General features: G+C 35.6%; 2 protein-coding genes across 4 annotated transcripts; one reads left to right on the top strand and one right to left on the bottom strand.

The window, feature by feature from the left end:
- The first annotated feature begins 6,121 nt into the window (after positions 1-6,121).
- gtf2f1 (general transcription factor IIF subunit 1) lies at positions 6,122-11,661 on the top strand. Of its 3 annotated transcripts, none has more exons than XM_015369041.1 (14): positions 6,122-6,248; positions 6,630-6,696; positions 6,884-6,930; positions 7,091-7,163; positions 7,304-7,497; positions 7,637-7,807; positions 7,911-8,116; positions 8,243-8,393; positions 9,773-9,828; positions 10,074-10,205; positions 10,292-10,362; positions 10,490-10,631; positions 10,755-10,893; positions 11,154-11,661. In XM_015369041.1, exons 2-14 carry the CDS (start codon positions 6,685-6,687, stop codon positions 11,356-11,358), a joined length of 1,599 nt encoding a protein of 532 aa, XP_015224527.1. In that variant the 5' UTR covers positions 6,122-6,248; positions 6,630-6,684; the 3' UTR covers positions 11,359-11,661. The 3 variants fall into 3 exon arrangements, with proteins under 3 accessions (XP_015224527.1, XP_015224528.1, XP_015224529.1); XM_015369042.1 differs by having other exon boundaries at positions 6,124-6,158; XM_015369043.1 differs by having other exon boundaries at positions 6,134-6,170.
- Positions 11,662-12,850: 1,189 nt separating this feature from the next.
- alkbh7 (alkB homolog 7) lies at positions 12,851-15,255 on the bottom strand. Its single transcript, XM_015369044.1, has 4 exons — positions 14,880-15,255; positions 13,563-13,736; positions 13,370-13,494; positions 12,851-13,285 (listed from the first exon to the last, which is right to left on the bottom strand). Exons 1-4 carry the CDS (start codon positions 15,141-15,143, stop codon positions 13,165-13,167), a joined length of 684 nt encoding a protein of 227 aa, XP_015224530.1. The 5' UTR covers positions 15,144-15,255; the 3' UTR covers positions 12,851-13,164.
- Positions 15,256-21,210: the final 5,955 nt, after the last annotated feature.

Here is a 21,210-nt window from a genome sequence, read left to right on the forward strand (position 1 = left end):
CTTGTTTACCAGAAGAGGTATCGCAGCTCACTGGCCTCACGACTCCAGCGCTGCAAGTGTGTTTCCATGGCAACCACGTATAGCATAGAGAAGAGGAGCAAAGGGAGTGGGAGTGGTGAGAGACAATGAAGGTTTAGCACTGTAATATCTGGTTTAACTCTGTGTTCCCGTTATCTGCTCTACAGGTAGCTGCAGCTTAACTGTTCCATTAAAGCAGAAGTTTTTTTTTTTTTCTTTTTCTTTTTCAAAAGTTTTCTTTGTGTTATTAGTACTCCTGTGGCTGCATCCTCGGTCCATTAAGTTAATTGTCTTTTGGTCAGGTATTTTGAATTTGAATTAATTTGTGCACATGAATCTACTTTTGAAGTAGGATGTTTGCTCTACTATTTACTATGAAACTAAATGAAAGTAAAAACTTTGGTTTGTTGAAGGGTAGCATTTTGTGCTGTGCTTTAACTTTCCTACAAGAAAAAAGTGGAAAAAATATTGTTTATTTTTTTTAGAAAGATATTTGTCTAAATTAGTATTTAACCCTAAAAAAAATAAAACAAAATGTCCTTTTTGTTCAACGGGCTGTGCTGATGTGTGAGAAATCATGCAAATGTTACACAGACTGCACATTGGATGCCTGAAGTGTATTTATGATACATCATCCTAGTAAAGAGTTGAAGGGCACTGTGTATGTCATCAAACTGAAGGTATGTTCTCTAAGTTATTATTTTGTATTGTTTTGGGGATTTTTTCACTGATAAAATCTTTGTAATTATAAAAAAAATGTCAATATAATTCTGAATTTGAAAATTTTTATAAAATGAATTACATCTAATATTAGTTTGCTGAAATGATTATGATAAATAGATATAGACTATAATGGAAGTAGGTTTGAATGTGAGAATATGAGTGGACAGCATGGTTTCGCTGCCTGCTCAGCATCATTAAATTCAGCTGCGATGCAGTTTGCACCAAGACAGCTGGAACACAGAGTTCTCATCCGTTCTCACAGAAGCTGCACATTAAACATGAATTAGAAACAGATCAAATTATGTGAAAGCAAATCTAAAATTGTCAAAAGATTCTAATTAGCAACTTTGTATATAAAAAAATCATTTTTCGCTAAATTTTCTGTAGATTACCATTCAAATAAATGTGAAAATAGCCTTATTAATCTAATATATAAACTTTAATCAGATTTACTGTTCAGTAATAAACCTCATGGATTTATGAAAAACAGCGCATTGATTTGTTTCATACAAAATATTACTATGTAAACGTACATGACAAATAAACTCAAAGCAGTTGCAATCTGAGAGGTTCTGTAAAATGGACCTATATTCTTCTTATTATTATTTTACAGAAAAAAAAATAAAGGTGTAAGTAAGATTTGATTTTGTGTCCTTCTGGCAATAAATTATCCTGAGAATACCAATGTCCAGTTAGCCTCTGGGATTCATTTATTCTTTTTTCTCATGGTGCCTTTCTAAGACTAGAAATGCGCTGTTTAATATTAGGATTCCTAGCAACATCTTGTGGCAGCTATGGAAAACTACAAAACATCACAGTTTTATAATCATATTATTGCATATTATCTCAGGTACTGTGTTTCTGCAGGCATAAAACAATGTTTTACATGAATTTTCTTATTCTGACCTAATAGTGATTTTTGATTTGGACAAACAATCAATAATTTTATCCTTTAAAATAGAAGTTCCGATGCCTCCAAACCCTTACATATATATATACATATATATAATTTTTGGGGGTTCCTTTTTTTGCTTTTGTAGTATTAAAAATCTAACTTTTCTCAAAATGACACAGAAAGCCTTATTTTTTTTTTTGTATTCATCATACCCAATTTCATTTCCCACATATTAGCAAAGTCGAACCACATACATTCATTTGAAACACTAGGTGAGAATTGAAAAGTTAAAAAGGAAGTTGCTACATCTGTTTGAAAAGGCTATTTTTCATGTTTTTATATTTGTAATCAACCCCTTCCTACCTAACTATTTTACAGATGCATCATTTCCATAAATACAGCAGAGACACATCTAAAACACGAAGGACAGTTGGACCAGAGTTAAAAACCTTTGGTCCAAAGCAAATGTTAAACTCCACCCATGCAGGGTTGGTGCGTCCTGCACCTTCACCTTCACATCTGAATTGATTAATTGTGCCCTTAGCATGACTATGGAGCATCCACATGCCGAAGAAGTAATTTGATTTGATGCCAGTGTTGGACCAGGGAATCATCTAAAACGTTGCGGGATGAAACCGGCCCTCTGGGACTTGAGTTTCACAGCCCTGGTCTAAAGCATTTCTATGTATCTCTGGCTCTTCGCTTCCTAATGGAAGGTAAACTAAAGTAAGTACTAAAGTAAACTAAAGTTTTAACTAAAGTCTCAAATCTTTAAACATCTTTTCTTGTTATCTCAATGAATGGTCAGAGGAAATATTTTTATATAACTATTTCTTCAGTTTTCACTAAAAAACTGGAAGTATGTTAAATGCTATGACCCAGAATTTCTAAAGCATATGGTTTGTAGAAATGTTAAAAAGATTCCCATTAATGATATCTGACCCATTGCATTAAATCAGCGACTTTGCAGCTCAACCTCTTTCTCTGTATGAGTCACACAACACCAGGATACTGTTAATTTCATTGATTTTTTTCAACATCACAACAATCCCTAATACTGAGCATGAAAATTGTAGCAGTGGAGAAAATAATTCCCTTTTAAGAGGAAGAAACAGCCAGCAGGACCTGGCTCAGTGTGAGCGGCCATCTGCTGCAACCAACTGGGGATTCAAAAAGATGGCACAAATACACAATAACACATAAGTACTTCACTAGCAGAAAAGAAATTATTCTAAGTGGAATGGAGAAAATTGAAACACTTATACACACAAAAGAAAAAATAGTTTCACTAAGTCTATTCACTTCTGAAGTAAGAAAAAGCATAATATGATAGACTAAGGTACTGTCCTCATAAAGCATAAATGTATTTTATACTTAATGATCATTGTATTTGCATGATTTCTATGCTAACATTTTTGAAGAAAATTATCTACAAAAACAACTTTCAGAAAGATCTGTTCATTATATTTCAATGTACCATACCAGGGCTGCAATGTAGATCAGTAGTCTTAAATTAAAAGTCTAGCCTCTGCTTTTTTTGATTGAAATGTGCGTGTTATCCTATTGTACTTGCTGTGCATAAACATTTATTTTTTTTTTTTTTTTTTTGGGGGGGGGGGGGGGGGGGGGGGGGGGTTGTAATATGCTGGTGAAGATTCTCAGTGATCCAGGTCATAGTCATTCCAAAAAAGTAAAAAAATAACTATCCACTGGACTGGTTTTCCATATTTTAAGATATTTCACTTCCCATCCAAGAAGCTTCCTGGATATATTCATATATATTGGATATATTTGAACTTTTTTGGAATTCTTTTGTGATCAATTACTGTTTTAAAAAAATCTCAATGTCTATGAAGAAAGATCATTTTAAGTCAGCATAATTATAAATGAAAGCAGAGCAGTGCTGTGAATTCTTTCTAGATTAATTGTAAATACCATGCAAATAACAGAAGTAAAATGCATCAGAGTTCTGGTTGTTTATGCATTTAATTAAATGGGTTTTATACACTGTAGAGAGTGTAATGTGATGAAGCTGTTCCTGACAGCTCCATATCCAGACAAATTAGATGGAACAATGGATATCATTTTTTTATTTGGTAGCTGGGATAACTAAGAATATTCAAAATTATATTCAAGCATTAAAGCACATAAAAACCAGACCCAAGCCATGACTGAAGGACAAGAGAAATTATATATATATATATATATTTATTTCATAACATGACCATATCACACTACTTCTGAAGGCTGAGCAAAGTTCGAGACCTCAAAAAAAACCAAACTGATTCTCACGATTTAGACATTTGCTTAAAAGAGAGGTTGCGGCCTTGTACAGATAAGCTTCCACTTTGCCACATTGTCTTAACTTTGATTACCCCTCTCTGATCTGAAAAAGTGGACATTTGTTTACAGTGCCGGTACGCCGTGTTTAGTGTAGATTTTTCCCAGGCTTCTTTTGAAAAAGTGGGATTAAATTAGGCTTAATCCCAATACCCACACCTCTTACAGTATAAATTCTGTATTCAGAATTTATACTGTAAATTCTGAATACATTACCCTAGTAAACCTCAATTGACAACACTAATTGATTTTTAAGAACCCTTAGTTCATGATTTAATATGGAAAAAAAAGACATACAGCTTAAATTGATATTTCTTTCTGACCCACCCAGTGAAATAGCTACACAAGCTATATTAACAACATATTTAATCAAAATAGAGAACCTAAAAAATACAACAAAATAAAATATATATTCCTTTATTTAGTGAAGGAGCAGTGAATGTGAGCACCATTTATGCTTTATCTATGATTAAAAACTTGAAAACCATAGTAGATATTGCTAGATATCTCAAAATGTGAGATATGAGATTTTTGTATACTATTTAGTTGAACAAAAGCTGAATTGTTAAAGAGAGGATGACTTAATGAGCTCCTCAACCCCATCCTTAAATCAACCCCATTATCCCGCAGAGCAGGAAGGAAAATTCTAATCTCCGCTAAAGGAGAAGAATGAATCCTTTAAGAAATTGTGATTGGTCTGAGTTGTGTGGTAGCAGTTTAACAATATATCTCTGATAGTTTGCCTTCAGCATAAATACTAAGTACAGCACAAATAACCTTTCCTCATTGTGTTCCATGATATGTGGCTAAAATTTCATTCAGATTAATTGCATAATCTTGAAAAAAAAAATCTCCAAAATCTATAAATCCATGTTAAAAATGCACCTAACTGCATGGAACGTAATAAAAAATGTTTTTCCAACATCTGCAGGCTGCAGTAAAGGACATGCCTTTTGGGACATTTGTCTTGTGTTTGATCTAAGCTCAAATGTGCAACAGATAGAGGATTATGGGATAATGGCAATCCAGCTTTCTAAAACTGGAAAGCCTGTGTATGAAGGCATTTACCCCCAAATGTATTACAAGTTCTGAGACATTATTTATTTACAGATGACATTGGCGTCTTGCTTGGTTCCAGGTTTTGATGTAGGTATGCATCCCACTTTGCATTCACATTTAAAATCTCCAGGTGTGTCAGTGAAGCAGTGCCACATTCTAGTCTAGACAGTCAGACATAGGTAAAGTTGGGAAGCCTTGATTTGTTGAATTATATCCATCCAGGGAGTAAGGTATGTCAAATAAATAAGCATAAATTCTTAGTAACTGTACTTAAAAAGCTACTTCAGTACCTGTACTTTGCATGAGTATTTATATTTCTAAAGAATTTTTATATTTGGTGACTACATTCGATAACAAATACCTGTAGCTACCGCTCCTTACTTTCTCCAAACGGCCTTGTTAATAATAAAAATACAGATAACAGCATGATGTTACAGCTGTGACATAAAAGAGAGTATGTGTCCATTTGGAGCTCAGTTGATTAAAAGAAGAACACTGATAGTTACATGAAGACAGGGGGTATGAAAACATTGCTGATGATGTATCAAAATTTCCCTCTATTAGATTTAAAATCTACATGTTGCTTGATTTAAAGCCCTATCTTCAGTTTATTGCTATTTGCAACTTACTTTAATGCTCTGAATGCCAGAGCTAAAAAGTAATACTCAGATATGCAGCTGCTCATCCTGGACTTCTGTTTAGTCTAGTCTAAATTATCCAGTGTGACATTTGAATTTTAAACAAAACTAGACAGATTCAGTGTTTTTTATGTTCTCTCTACCAACACGGTGAGCAAATGAGGAAACATGACCTATTTTCTGTGCATAGAAATATTTTTTAAGATGTTTTTTATATCATTTTAGGAGTAACCTTAATATTTATTTATTTATAAGTGCAGCCTTTACTTTTTTACTTATCACAACTAGTGCTTATTTTACTTTTCCTTTTTTGGTGTAAATCTCCTGTCTACACTCTAGTCCAGTAGGTGGTGGTAAAGCGCTTCAACAGTTAGTCTGCTGCTCGCCATGAAAACACAAGATGAAGAAGATAAGCGTATCCCTGCGGAACCGTTTGTAACCAGTTGTTTCCGACCGGCCATGTGAGCGGAAAACACTGCGCCAGGGTGATCCGCACAGTTGTGTTTTACTTCCTAAATTAACAGTTTAATGTCCTCTAACTGTTTTTGAATTGAGTTATTTCTGTTAAATAATAGGTGAGGGGGTTTAAAGCAACAATTTTTTTAAATGCGATACAGTTAAAGACTGTAAATGGCTTCAAACCTTTGATTACTTCTTGCTAGCTGTTTAGCATCGGTTGACAACAGTAAAACCTTTACAATTTTGTCGGTTCAGAATTTATGATACTTCGTCTGTCTTGTAATATGCGTGTATTCCCAGATTTTATTCAAATCGTGTATTGTGTATAACGTATAAATTGTAGCAAGCATTGACGTGTTTTTAATGCAAAAAAAAAAAAAAAACGTTTTAGTAGTTCGTGTCTCAGTGGTATTTAGACACTTGTCTCTGTCATCCGTTAGTAATTATTACATTGCCATTATAACAAACCTATTTTTATTTCTGTATGTGTGATTTAGTGTAATATATTATAAAGATTCGTCTGTTGATAAATCCAGCCGCCCAGCACACACCATGACGTCATTGGTAAGTAAATCACAGTTGTTCTTAAAAATGCTAGTAACATTTATTTTCCAATTACTTTGTACATTCTAGTTCATTAAGTCTACATTGAATGGCTTTATACGTCCCGTTTGTGCTTTAGTAGTAATCCCTGAAGATTACAGAAAAGGCAAAACATGTTTATAGACCAACCTGTTTGTCTATCTTACAGAGTGGCGGAGGTTCCTCAACCACAGAGTACACTGTGAGAGTCCCCAAGTGAGTAACACAGACCAATATGCTTATGAATAGTACATTATTGGTGTAAAACATGAATATAGATTAGCCACACAAGGTTTAGATCTGATAAATAAACTAACACCAAGAGTTTTGTTGGAGAGTATTGTTTTATATTCACCCCTGTTTGTCTTTCCCATAGAAACACCAGCAAAAAGTACAATATAATGGCTTTCAATGCAGGTGACAGAGTCAACTGTTCAAGCTGGACACAGGTGGGCCTTCATATCCCCGCATGAGAATGGAATAATTTTAAAAGAAAGATTTTTTTTAAGAGTTGCAGCAATGTTAAAATTACAAATTACTATACAACTCAATGCCAGTTTGAGCTTTTCCCCCTTCTTTCTCTTACAAGGCACGAATGGAAAGAGACATGAGCGCTCGGCGAATATATGGGGAAGAGGAGATACCTGAGAGCGGTGCTGGCAGTGAGTTTGGCAAAAAACAGCGAGAAGAGGCCAGGCGAAAAAAGTTTGGAATAGTGACCCGAGAGTTCAAAGTGGAAGACCAGCCTTGGATCCTTAAGGTCAATGGGAAAGCTGGGAAAAGGTTAGAAAATAGAATCTATGTTGCTCTTATAAAGATATGAAATTGAAAGGTTTAACAAATGTTAATATATTTTTATTTTTTTTGCAATGTATTTTTGTAGTTCATGCTTATTATTTGATTGTTCTGTTTTTTTAATCAGGTTCAAAGGTATAAAGAAGGGTGGAGTTACAGAAAACGCATCCTACTACATTTTTACACAGTGTCCAGATGGAGCTTTTGAAGCCTTTCCAGTTCATGGGTGGTATAACTTTACACAGCAGGCGAAGCATCGAACTTTGACTGCTGAGGAAGCTGAAGAAGAGTGGGGCAGGTGAGGGAAATGAAAGAAATTAAAGTTATTTGGGGGAGGAAAAGGACCTAAAATATACCTGTATAATAAACCATGTACGATTCATGATTCCCTACTTTTACAGGCGGAACAAGGTTGTAAATCATTTCAGCATTATGCTTCAGAGACGCCTACGGGAGAGCGAGCGCGGTGAGGATGATGACGATGAGACAGAAAAGGGTGGGAAGAAGAAAAAGAAGGGGAGGGGAAAAAGTGGCGACTTTCTCATTCACGGCCTTGAGGATGACCTGGAGATGAGCAGTGATGACAGCGACAGCAGCATGGGAGACGGTAAGGAAAATCATGAGGTGCACACACCCTCTTATAGAGCCTATCATATATCTGATAGTCATCAATATTGTTTCTGTTTCAATCTGATTCTTTTTTAATTGTTTTTGCTCTCATTTTATGTAACAGATGGAGAAAGCAAGGCAAAGACAAAAAAGGATTTGGGAAAAGGGAAAGGAAAAAAGAAGAAGCAAAAGGGCCACGATAAGGAGGCCCTTGAAGACAGTGATGATGGAGATTATGAGGGCCTAGAAGTGGATTATATGTCAGAGGAAAGCAGGTTAGTCACTAAAATTTCCTTTATACCATCCCAGCGCCGCTAAACACAATCAAGTTCGTCACACAGGTCGGATTGCACGTTTATGGGATAGTTTTCTCATGACAGAACAACACCGACATTCAAAAAGTTTATCTGCAAAGCTCTACTCCACATAAATACAGAACAAACAAGGAGCCTCCATTTAAAATCTCAACATACTATCGATTTTAGAAGTGAGCTCTATAAACTTAAAAAAATATCTATATAGAGATGTTTTTTGTTGCATGTAAGGGTTGCACAATATATAACAGAAAACCGTCTTTATTCCTTATGCACTGTATGCAATAAGTATATTTTTAAGAAGTGACTGAACAGTTATAGGTTATAGCTAAGGATTCAGGCGCCATACATTCAGACTAACTATACTTAATGTAAATGGAAATAAATGTAAATGAAACTACTTTGATGTAGAACAAAAGGAATTGCCAATTATGAATAAGTTTGTAAGAAATATTTCCAGAAGATATTATTGTGATGGGATAAATCCAAAGTAGATGGAGGTGGAAGTGTTTTCTCTATTTGTTTAATTATAAATGAGAATATATTTCCCAATATTACTGTATGTTTTTCTAATGTTGTCCAGCTCTAGATAACACCACTTGGTGTTTACAGCCTTCTATTATGATAAATAATACATTTATCACTTGTTTAGATTCACTAAAGATGGTACATGTTTTAATTTTTAGTCCCTTTTTTTGCTTTATCATTTATCAGAATCCTCATAAGGTATGGTTATAAATTATCACTTACAATTTAGATAGAGTCCAAATATGTCACTTTAAGAGCTTTCTAGGTGCCGCTTTGATCTGATAATTAAAATAAATCTTCTTTCACAATCAGCACTTGATGCTTGAAATGTAAAACAAATATCCACAAGCTACTAGATCTGCTTTATTTCCTCACATCCAAATGCTGCAGCCACCATATCTGAGAATTTGCTGATTGATCTATTTTTACATTTTTGCTTCATCATTACTTGAATTTAGCAAAAAACATATATGTCTCACGGAACAGCGTACTGCGCAGTGAACAGGTGATTCTTAATATAGGATGACAGGGCTGTTACAAAGTGGTAAGTTTCTTTGCTCTCATGTTCAACATGATTGATTACGATTAAAGGCTTATATAAAAATAAATGTTTGAGGTTAGGGGACAATGCTTTTCCGTGCGCTGAGTTGCCCTCAGTTGATTTCTATGGCAAGCTACAGTTGTATGTCGATATGTTCATTCTGCTCAAAGCCCTTTCCTTATTCTGATATCATCAACATTCAGTGTAGGGGTGAAGTTTTGCATTTGGGAATGGTTGTGTTTTATTGTCGCTCTCTGTCTTCCCTCATCAGCTCAGACGACGAGCCGGTAAATGAAAAGGTCAGCAAAGCAGAAGAGCATCCTAAAGGTAGCAGCTTTTGATAATTGAAAACAAAATCAAAGTTAGAAATATTGGAGTCAGTTGTATGCATAATGTGTTTAAAAACAAAAAGTGCTTTTACTGGATTTTATTAAATAGGAATTATATAAATTTGCCTTTTACTTTTGTTTTGTTTAGTCTCGCTATTAAAATCACTTCAAGATAAATGCCAGGGCTGGGTTTGTGTTAACCTAAAGGCATGAATGTTTTGTTCTGGATAAATAAACGTGTAGGCATAGATGAGATGTCAGAAAGTGAGGAAGAGAGCGAGGAGGAGAAACAAAACGAAGATGAAGCCAAAGAGGAGGAAGAGGAGGAGGAAGGCAAGAAAACCCCAGTTCAAATGGAAAAGAAGAAGAAAAAAGGTAAAACCCCATGATGCTTTTCTATGCAAGACATAATAAATATTGCAAAATATTCATTTATATTTTAATGCAATTATGTGTTTTAGACAGCAGCGGAGAATCGGACAGCTCTGATGACAGTGACATTGAGAAGGAAACCGCTTCTGCTTTGTTTATGGTGAGTAATGTAATATTTTTTAAATAGTTTACATCTAAATCCTTTCTGCTTGTTAAATATTGAGTGTAAGAGTGCTCAAAATCTTTGGAGCAATTTTTGATCTTCAGTGTTATTTTGCTCCTCACAGAAGAAACGTACACCTCCTAAACGGCCCGGTGGACGGGGCTCCACAGGGAGCTCCAGGACGGGCAGTCGTCCGGGGACGCCATCCATCGACTCTGCCTCCACCTCCAGCACGTTACGTGCTGCTGCCAGCAAGTTGGAGCAAGGTTGGCTCTATTAAAATCAGCAAAAAATGTTTAAACTGAAAAAAATCTAGATTTAAATGAAAAATATGATAGAGCATTAGATGCGTATGAGTCTGACTATGATAAAGGCAAATTTTTCTTCAGGGAAAAGACAGATTCAGGCTGCAGCTACTGACTCACCAGCAGCCAAAAGGCTGAAGATGGAGCCCAGCAGTCAGAGCCCAGTCCCCTCTGGGAAGAGCACACCTCAACCCCCGTCAGGGAAATCCACTCCAAGCTCAAGGTATGGATTTCGTTTATCACAATGAAAAAAGATGTTGGCACCTAAAACCGCTTTTAAAAGAGCTAAGACTTTATAGATTCCAATTATTTGGGATAAAATTCCCCCTAACTTTGAAAAACAGTCATTGGCTGAATACAAAATATTAAAAACAAATATTGTAGATATTTTGAAACCAATCACAGTTTACAAAAATAAAATAAATATAAATGCAATTTTATCCACAAACAAGCTTAGCCTCTGTTTGAATTCTCTCCCTGCAGTGATGTGCAGTTAAATGAGGACGCTGTCCGCCGCTACCTGATTCGTAAGCCGATGACCACCAAAGACCTTCTGAAGAAGTTCCAGACGAAGCGTACAGGTTTGAGCAGTGAGCAGACAGTCAACGTGCTCGCACAGATCCTGAAGCGCCTCAATCCAGAGCGAAAGATGGTCAACGACAAAATGCACTTCTACCTCACGGAGTAAGCGGCAAAGCAGGAAGGGTGGGAGTCAAGAACCATTGTAGAACCTTGAGAGGAGGTGTTACAGCAGTTATGCTCACTTTTCACAGTAGCTCTACCCTCAGTTCTCGGAAGAATAGATTTAATAAAGTCTTTTTTTTGTTGTTGTTTAACTTTCTTAATTAGGTTGAGTCTGAAGTGATGGAGCAAAGCTGTGCTTATGTTTTACTACAAATCTGATCAATTGTTAATGTGATCCTAGAAGTTAGCCTTTAGCTGCTTTTTCCCTGGTCAAAATATTTTATAATAAAATTAAAACTGGACTGTTTTTTTTGTGTCGCTGATTTGTTTTGATATATTATAACTTTAGCATAAATATGCCCCACATTGTTCCTCATTTTACAATCGTGCATAAAACTAGAAAACATCCTAAGGAAATTTTGGCACTGCCTGCCACTGGGTGCGTATTCATGTGTGCGTAATATTTGGACCGGCACCAAAGGCTTAATCGGGTTAGTTAGGTTAAGAACACTTTTCTTTTATTAGGCGGATGAAATATGCTAATTTTGTGAGAGAGGAATTTTGGGTTTTCATGAGCTGTATGCCAAAATCATCCGTATTAAGACTATAAAGGACCTGAAATATTTTAGTGTGCAATGAATCTAAAATATATGAATGTTCAAGTTTTATCATTACATTATGGAAAATAATTAACTTTATCACAATATGCTAATATTTTGAGAAGGACCTGTACAGACAGCAGCTGGAGAGAGATCGAATCCCATTTACAATTGTTGACTCTTTTTTTCCCTTCTTATTAGATTAGTCTATGCTTTATTACAGAGGAAATGCGAGCGCTTGTAATCTAGGTAAAAAAAAAAAAAGTTAAGAAAAAAAGCATAAAAAGCTAAACAAAAAGTTTAAGTGATTAAGCCAAATTAAAGTAAAAAATGTAAGCGCCTGTATCAGCATTAATGCTCTAAGGCAGGCATCCCCAAACTCGGTCCTCAAGGCCCCCTGTCCTGCAGGTTTAGAGGTTTCCTTGCTCCAGCATAGCTGATTTTAATTGAAAGCTGATTAACAGGCTTTTGGTCTACTGCAATCATTATAACCAGCTGTGCTGAAGCAGAGAAACCTATAAAACCTGCAGGACAGGGGGCCTTGAGGACCGAGTTTGGGGATGCCTGCTCTAAGGTTATACAAGTTGTATTTCTTTTACTGTTTTTTTAATGAAATTCTTATAGAAGCACTTTTATGATTTTTCCTGAATAAATTTAGTAAGTGGCCGTTTCTTATTACATTGACCTTAATTTTGGCCATCAAAGTACAGTTTTTTTTTTTAATGTTACCAAAGTTATAAGGTCTTGTCCTGTCCTCCAATAACACTCTTGGCTTTAACTTTTTATTTTCAAAGTATTTCAATGAGTACCTTGTAAAGGGTGAAACAAGTGGGGTTTTTTTTGTTTGTTTGTTTTCCTCATTACAGCAAAAAAAGAGAATAGAGCTGGATTGAGAAATATTTATTAATAATTTAAAATAGTCAAGTTTCAGATGAAAATTCTACACCATGTCTTGTTTTCATGTTTTTAAGCTTTACTTTAATCCCTCAGCTTAAGGTGAAAAGCAGTTTCAGGATTTCTAAGAGTATATCATACAGAAGGATAAAAAGAAACAGAAAAAGATGGTATAATTATATACAATACAAAACCTTTCCTTCAGTTTCATAATGACTTTGATTTTTGGAGGTTTTGAAACACAATAAAATATATTGTTTTTACAATCTTTTAGAATCAGTCAAAAATATGTTATTTAAAATGAGAAGCAGTAGGTATTAGTCTGGAAGGTTACGACAGATGACGGAGATCCGTCGCTGGCGAGGCACCCTTTGTCCGTTGAACACTGACTCTTCATCTTTTAGGATCTCATGTGAGAAGTTATATCTAGCCTGGTCCCTGTGAAAACAGGACAGAAATTAAAGCATAACTGCAATTTATATTCGGAAATACATTCAAATTTAATGGATATGTCTAATGAACCTCAGGATGTAGAGGGAGCGACGAGTGAGCAGCAGATCCAGCCATTCATCGGGTGAGTTATCCTTTACTAAACGCATGATGCTGTCGGATAAAAGACTCAATCCGGCGATGGTGCTTCCACAAAACTAAAAAAACAAGAAGAGAAATTAAGATAACAGACTAGCTCACAAAAACAGCGTAGATAGAGAGGCACCTTGACGCTGTCGATGTGGGGCTTGATGTAACCAGCTTTGTCCAAATCTAGAACGTGCACGGGGCCCAGAAGAGGACTGCCCTGAGGGAATGCTAAAGATCGGACACGGTTCAGGATTCCCTCACACACCGGCCCCCACCTCACACGCTCCGTCTCTCTGTACCCATGAATTGCCTGAATATGAACAAGATAACAGTGCAGATTAATTTATGATAGGAATCAAATATATGCATCATGTAGAGTTGTTTAAAAGACTTTGGAAAGCATATGTATTGATGTTTTTAAAAGCAAATTGCATGATTGCCTGCAATTACTTAAAAATCAGCATGCTTTCATAGAAACCTTTTTCAAAAAGTATTTGGGAAAACTGCTGATTCTGCATTGCAGAACTGTAAGTCGATATCATAGGAATCAGGCTGTGAATGAGCCAACACTATGGCAGATGAAGCCATAGATTAATTGACTTTAGATTGACATTAATTGGGAAGCATTTCAATTTTATCCTTGTATTTCCTGGTCAGCTGAATAAACCTATTTCTTGTGTTTTATTGTTGTAATCAATAGTTTTAATTAAAAGCAGGTGAAATGTTTTGGTGCAGCTGTGCATATAAAAAAATAGGGATTTTATTAAAAAAGGAAAGGAGGACAAAAACACAATTAAAAGACCTGTGATCAGATTACCTTGAGCAATATCACCAAAAGCATGTGTACTTGGTAGATGGGTTTTGAAGAGAATTTATCTCAATAAAATATTTTACAAAATTAAAGAAGTCTGTTCAGTAGATATAAAAAAGACCAAACATAGATAATCTATCACAAACTAGATTAATTAAGTCCCTGTATAAACAAAAACCTGCAAAGATGCTGTAACTGATATTGAAGCGGTGCCACTGATGGGGAAAACAAAATGATATAATCAGTGGAAGGATTTTACCAAACATTCACCAGAAGAATGCGCTTTCCTCTGTTACTTGTGTAATTTATTTAAGAACACTTTCTTCCTTCCATTCAACTTTCCATGATTGGGCCAAGATGCATCACACTCCAGATTAAAAAAGAACAAAAAACTTTAGTGACTTTCTGTAATTATGATGGGGGTCAATGGCTGCCTGCTTGGCAGCTTTTATAAACATGATTTTGTAACATGGCTATAATAATATAATTTGATCCATCTATTTTTAGTCAGGTTAAAATTAGGTTTTATTTAGCTGTAAACCACACATTTAAAAACAAACTAACATACATGACAAATGGGGTGTTTGATTGACCAATATAAGTGTTATTCAATTGTTCCTGCACTCACTGAAGATGCCTTACATCGTCCCAGTGGTCAAACTCGTAGCGTTTCTTCTTCAGACCTGGTTCCAGCTCCTGCAGCAGAGCTGCCTCCTCCTCTTCTGTGATGAAACCCGGCCTCACCTCCACCTGAGAGCCCAAAGCTCCCACCAGCTCTGGGCTGGACCCCACGATCACCTCATCCTGGGAGGGTGACGGGCTGCCGCTGCTCCTAAGGGTCGAACAGCAGCGGAATGGAGCCCCTGGTCTATGAGTCTGTCTCAGGACCGCCAGCAACAATTTCATCCTACCGTAGGATAAATCATTCGATAACGACAAAGAACACAACTGGTTACCGTCCCCTGTGCTTCGTTTCGTTAACTGTCAGGCAACTATGGGGCGCGCCATGTTGAAACCGCAATGCATTCTGGGGTAAGTAGTCCTTCTTCTTCTTCATGTTGGATTTATTGGCAGTTGACAACAAACATTTAGTAGCATTACCGCCACTTACTGGTATGGAGTGTGGGTCGTGATGGACTATCTACTTAATAAACATATATATAATTTCTAAGGAAAAAAAAAACTACAAAATAATACATAACTTTGTACTCTATCCATCTATATATTACACATTCACATACAAATTCTATGAAATAATTTAGTTTTCTTTAAAAATAAATATTTGTATATGTTTACTCCCCAAATTCTTCCTCAAAATATCTAAAAAAAAATTTTTTCCTTAATAAATTCAAACTCTCTCGTCCTATATCTTCTCTCCCTTTCATATTTATGTCATTCCAGTCTGACATGTTCTGTTGTTTCCTATTTTCCTCATTAGTCCCATTTGCCAGTAGTATGCCTTTGTATTTTGAAAAGTGTATAATTAAGTCCTGTTTGCCCAAATCTTAACCTTGTTATCACTCTCTCCCCCTTTCTATTTCGTCTTCCATTTCTTTGTTTATCTACTATCTTCTGAATTTTATATAACAACCTTTCTGGTTTTTTTTATCCCACCTTTTTTCCATTTGCATCAGTTTTTCTTTAGTAAAACACTCTTTCCCTCCGATTTACTTGTTTTAACTGTAAAACTAATAGGATTTTGAATTGCCCTCTTCGCCATTTTATCTGCCCTCCTTGTTGAAAGGAGCTCCTTTCCTTCTACTCCAACATTTGCTGGAACGCACAGAAACACAACAATCAAACCCATATCTTATATTCTGAATAATTTATTAAATATTTTAATAGAATTAAGTAGTCCTTCAGCAGAGAAACTACAAAAATATAAATCCTTTTTTAATTAATATAGGAGGATTTTTTTGGATTCTTTAGATGTTTCTTCAAAGTTCTTTTGAAATAAACTGAATGAATTGTCGTTACTTCTGCATCTTTTTACAAATGTAAGCCCAGTTTTCACACTAGAGAAATGGTAAATATGTTTATTTAACAGTATTACAAAAACGTTACGTATTCCTCCCAAAAAATAAAAATAAAATGCTGCAGTTCTTGACTGTGAACACTAGAGGGCAAAGGACACCAATGATTGTGAGTAGTGGGGTTCTGCTTATAAACAAGTCAAGTATTAGTGGTAAACAGGAGGGGTGTTTTCATATTTCCACCCTCTGTTTGCATACAGTAGTTTCAGATTTGTGATAAATAACTGAGAGGGGGGAAAAAATAATCAAAACTTTATGCTGTCATACATTTTAGTTAAACTACAAGCCCAGCAAATGGAGGAGGAGGTAAATTCTTAATTTTTATTCATTTTCTTTAGTTAGTCTTCTAAAGTTCACTTCTGCTCTCAAAGTTGTGGCTTTGTGACATTCCTAACCTTATCTTATGTATATCATTTAGCTATAGTAACAGTTAGCAGAGAGTTTGCAAATAATCTTATTGTGGGCTACCAAGGTCAGGAGATAGGGACTATTAAAAAAATAACAGCTTTGTGACGTTATGAAGATAACCATCAAATGCTGGAGATAAACTGATCACAGTGATGTCAGAAAAAAAAATTATATATATATATATTTTACTCCAGAGCTGATAAAATAAAGGAGAAACATTTGTCAGGGGGTGCTCCTCCAATGCCAGGAGAAAGAGACAGCAGAATATTTTTTAGTGAAGGATGTGTTGTCATACTTACCATTTCAATTGAACGTGTCTGATTCATGAATTTTATCGTATATGGTTCAATGGTTTTGCTTCAGTTCAGGAAAAGACCAAGAAAAGACAAAACACAGACAAGTGTTTTGTCTTTTCACAATGTGGCACAATGTGGTATCTGAGGCCCTCCTGCCATCAAAGAAGCTACCCATAGTCCTCACTGTGTTTATGCAGATCATTAATTACGCCGCAGGTTACAATAATCAGTAAGCATCTACAATACCAACACAATTTTTTTTCTCCAAAACATACTCTGATTTGAGGCCTTTTTCATAGTCAAGTGTTTCAACATGCCATCATTACCTTTATCCCTGAATCCATCGTAATTTTCATCTATATGTCATCATGTTCTACAAGGACCACTCCTCAAGAGTTAATGTTGACTATGTTCCATGTCCTCTCCATAAAGCTCCATAAAGGTGAGTTTACATGTCGCGTACATGAGGGATGTAGAGAACTGCAATATTACATAATTTTAGCATCCATGCCCCTCCTACCATAGCTGAATTCCTGCACCCTGCATCTCAGACAATTTGTAACGACACCAACTTTTCCAGGTCTAAAAACATGGCAGATAAAATACAGCTACTGGAGGGTTTGCAAATATAAAAATCTACAGACATTTTATGATTTTGCACATAAATGTCACGACAGTCAGAAATTAGTGTCCCTCTTGGATGAAACAAGCTTATTGTTTCTTTCCAACAGTCATAATGTTGGAAACAAGAGTTTTCTACTTCTAAATGTAGTTTAGCATTGTTAGCTAGTAGTCAGTGGCTGAAGGAATCCCACATTTCTTTGCGTGACTCAAGGTACAAGCCAGGGGTGCCGGCAGGAACTTGGGGCCCCATGGAAAACATTGAAATTGCCCCCCCCAAAAAATAAATAAATAAATATTCAAGCGTTAAAATTGCTTTAAAGAGCAACTGAAGAGTACATTTAATTTATTTTTGTAATTTTTATTGTTTAATTTCCTCAAACAAACAACATCTGAATGTGAAAAAATCAAATATACATTAACTTGAAACTTTACATTAAAAATCATCCCCTGAAAATAATAACAGCTTATTTAAAACAAAAAACACAAATGCATCTCTGTACACATGAACAGAAAATAGGTTTTGGATTGTAAAAATATATTCCTATTAGGTTTCACTATAACTTTAATAAATCACAAATTATTTTAGGCTGGCCCTGAGAAATTTTACATTCATGTTTGGCTGCTTCAGGTTGTTGATGAGAATGATCACAATTTATCTATGTCTTTTAATGGGTGTAATTGGATATGAATATTAAAAATTTAACTAAATGTTTTTTATACTCACAAAGATTTTTATACAAGCTGCTGGAGGCTACCCAATGCACCTCAGCTGTCCAGGACACAGTATAAACAACTGGAGGCCATTTCATTTATAGTGACCATTATTAAAAAAAAAAACATATATTTTTTAATTTATATATATATATAGAAACTTTTATTAAATTTTTTTGGAATGGTAAAAAGAGGGAAACTGCACTGATGCAAAGTAGTAGCCTTTCCTTGATCACAACTTTATGTTGCCCATCTGTCACTGGGAGAAGGAGGGGGGTTGAAGAGACAGGGCTGCTGATGAACGAGGGACAAAGACAGATATTTGATGTCAGTATATTCATGCTCTGTTAGTAAGTAAGTAATGTTTATTTATATAGCACTATTCACAGATATAAAGATCAATAAGTTCTTCACAGTCACAAAATGCATGGTCATAAAAAGACCCTTAATCCACTAGAATTAAAATGATTTCTCAAACAAATAGGTTTTCAGTTCACTCTCAAAAACATCAATAGAATTAAGTAAGCGCAAGGAAAATGGAAGATCGTTCTTGAGTGCCCGCACGACCACCTGAAAGGAGTCATCTCCATTGGTCCTGTAACGAGTATTAGGGACCATGAGCAGGTTCTGAGGTGTCAGCCTCCAAGAGGGGGTATAAGGACACAACAAGCCTCTAATGTAGCAGGGAATCTGACCAGTGAAGGCTCTGAAGGTCAGCACCAGGATTTTAAACTGGAACCGAAAAGATCTGGGAACCAATGAAGAGCTTTTAGAATCGGTAATAATATCGGTAATATGAGCCCTTCTGTTTCTACGAGTCAGTAACCTGGCCCCAGAGCTACACTATTTATTGCTGAAAAAGGAGGGAAAACACAAATATTATTTAATTTTCTGCTGGATTTACTGTTTATAATTAAAAAATATAGTTGGACATATATTTTCTTCTGCTTTTGGGCCCCCCCTCAATCAGGGCTCTTAGAATCTTCCTAACTTCTCCCCACCCAACAAAGTTTCAGGATAATCCCTGAAACTTTGTTGATCTATCCCATCTTCAACACAGGTGAATCGATTGAGTTGCTCATTACCAGGGTTGCTGAGCTGATTATTCGTTTGGTTCAGGTGTGGAGGAGAAGGGATGCATTCAAGGACAGTTGCTCTTGAGGACTGGAGTTGGGAGTCTGGCTCCACAGTATTAAGCATTAAGTACTTAAATCTTAACTGAATGTTTGGATTAATGTAAAGTATAAAGAACAATTGAATAGTATAACAAATTCTGTATGTGTAAATACAGTGGTGTGTATAAGGAGGGATTGTAAAAGAGCGTTTGATATGAGCGATGTCATGAAGAGAAATTCTGATCCATGCATTAGCTGTAGCTTGATTTTGTCTTTTTGTTGTTTTTATGTATGGTGTGGATCAGGCTTGCAGAGGTTTGCCTGGAAGTCTGTTACAGGTCTGTGGAGGAGCGGGTTCAGCAGGGGCGGAGTGCTCTACATGCATTCAGTCATTGAATTATTCAGTCTTATGAATCATTGAGTCATGCCACTCCTTTTTAGGCCCTCGTCTCAGAGCTGCAGCCTCTCAGCCTCAGACTATATGAACATCTCATAGAAACTAAAACAACAAAAAAAATGATTCTAAGATTTTTGCAGACATGCTTCATCTCCAGATTCAATTAATGGGTTAAAAAAGATCATTTTCACTGGCGTGAAATTTTATGGTCTCAGATAAATCTGTCGAAAGTTTATGCTTCCTTTTTTAAAGAAGTTATTAAAGGTTAATTAGATTCCACATCAGGCTGAGCAGAAGTAGCCCATTACTTTTTCACATTTGGTTGCAGTCTGCTTCCTCTCAGTTTAAAGATTTCAGGGGGAAGTTAAAACATCAGCTGAAGTTATCCCTACATCATTTTAAAAATATGTAATCAGTAGATACATAGTATTATTGAAAGGACTGGGTGCAGTAATGTAGTAATTTACAATGCCATTATAGAAGGATGAGGGCTCTACCAGGAAAAGTGGATTGAACTGCAGGGGAGAGAAATCAAACCCATTTATTCAAGAGCCATAAAGAGCAATGGATACCAAGAGAATAAACATATTACCCATTCTACCCTTTTGCAATGTGCAAGTATATCTGGACCAGTTATCACAAACAAAAAAAACAACCTTTTTCTAATGAACCAGATAGTTTCTGGTGAGATTCTACATTCATTAACACTACATTTATAACCCTCCATATCACATTATTTGTTGTCATCTATAATGATGGATGGATGGATGGATGGATGGATGGATGGATGGATGGATGGATGGATGGATGGATGCTTTGTCCTCATGGAATATTTGGTTGCTTTTAGAGACCCTCCATAGTTCATTATAAAGTATATATTTTTTGCCTTTGACGGTAATCAAAAGCTCTGAATACTAACCATAATTGTTATCCAAATCATAGATATGTTCGTATGCAGTGGGAAAATATTAAAGAAAAACAATAACTTCTATAGTAAAAAAAGAAAAACACTCAAACAAGTGCTCACGTTCCCTTAGTTTGTTGCTTGGAGTGTATTGTTAAACACCTCTTTTTGTCCATTCTGTATTATTTTAGCTGGTGTGCACTAAATCTTGTAAAAAAAATGTGTAATCCCCTAGCAGTTCTGAGAAAAATAGTTGCAAAATGACAGCAAAAAAACGAAGCTCACTCAAACCAGGTTTCAAATGTTGAGTGTGCTTATTTTCAGAGATGGGAAGTAACGAAGTACAAATACTTCGTTACTGTACTCAAGTAGATTTTTCTGATATTTTTACTTTACTACTTATTTTTATGGCGACTTTTTACTTCTACTCCTTACATTTTTATACAAATATCTGTACTTTCTACTCCTTACATTTTAAAAAATTG

Source organism: Cyprinodon variegatus, unplaced genomic scaffold (genome assembly GCF_000732505.1).
Source record: "Cyprinodon variegatus isolate N-32 unplaced genomic scaffold, C_variegatus-1.0 Scaffold2399, whole genome shotgun sequence".
Classification (NCBI taxonomy): domain Eukaryota; kingdom Metazoa; phylum Chordata; class Actinopteri; order Cyprinodontiformes; family Cyprinodontidae; genus Cyprinodon; species Cyprinodon variegatus.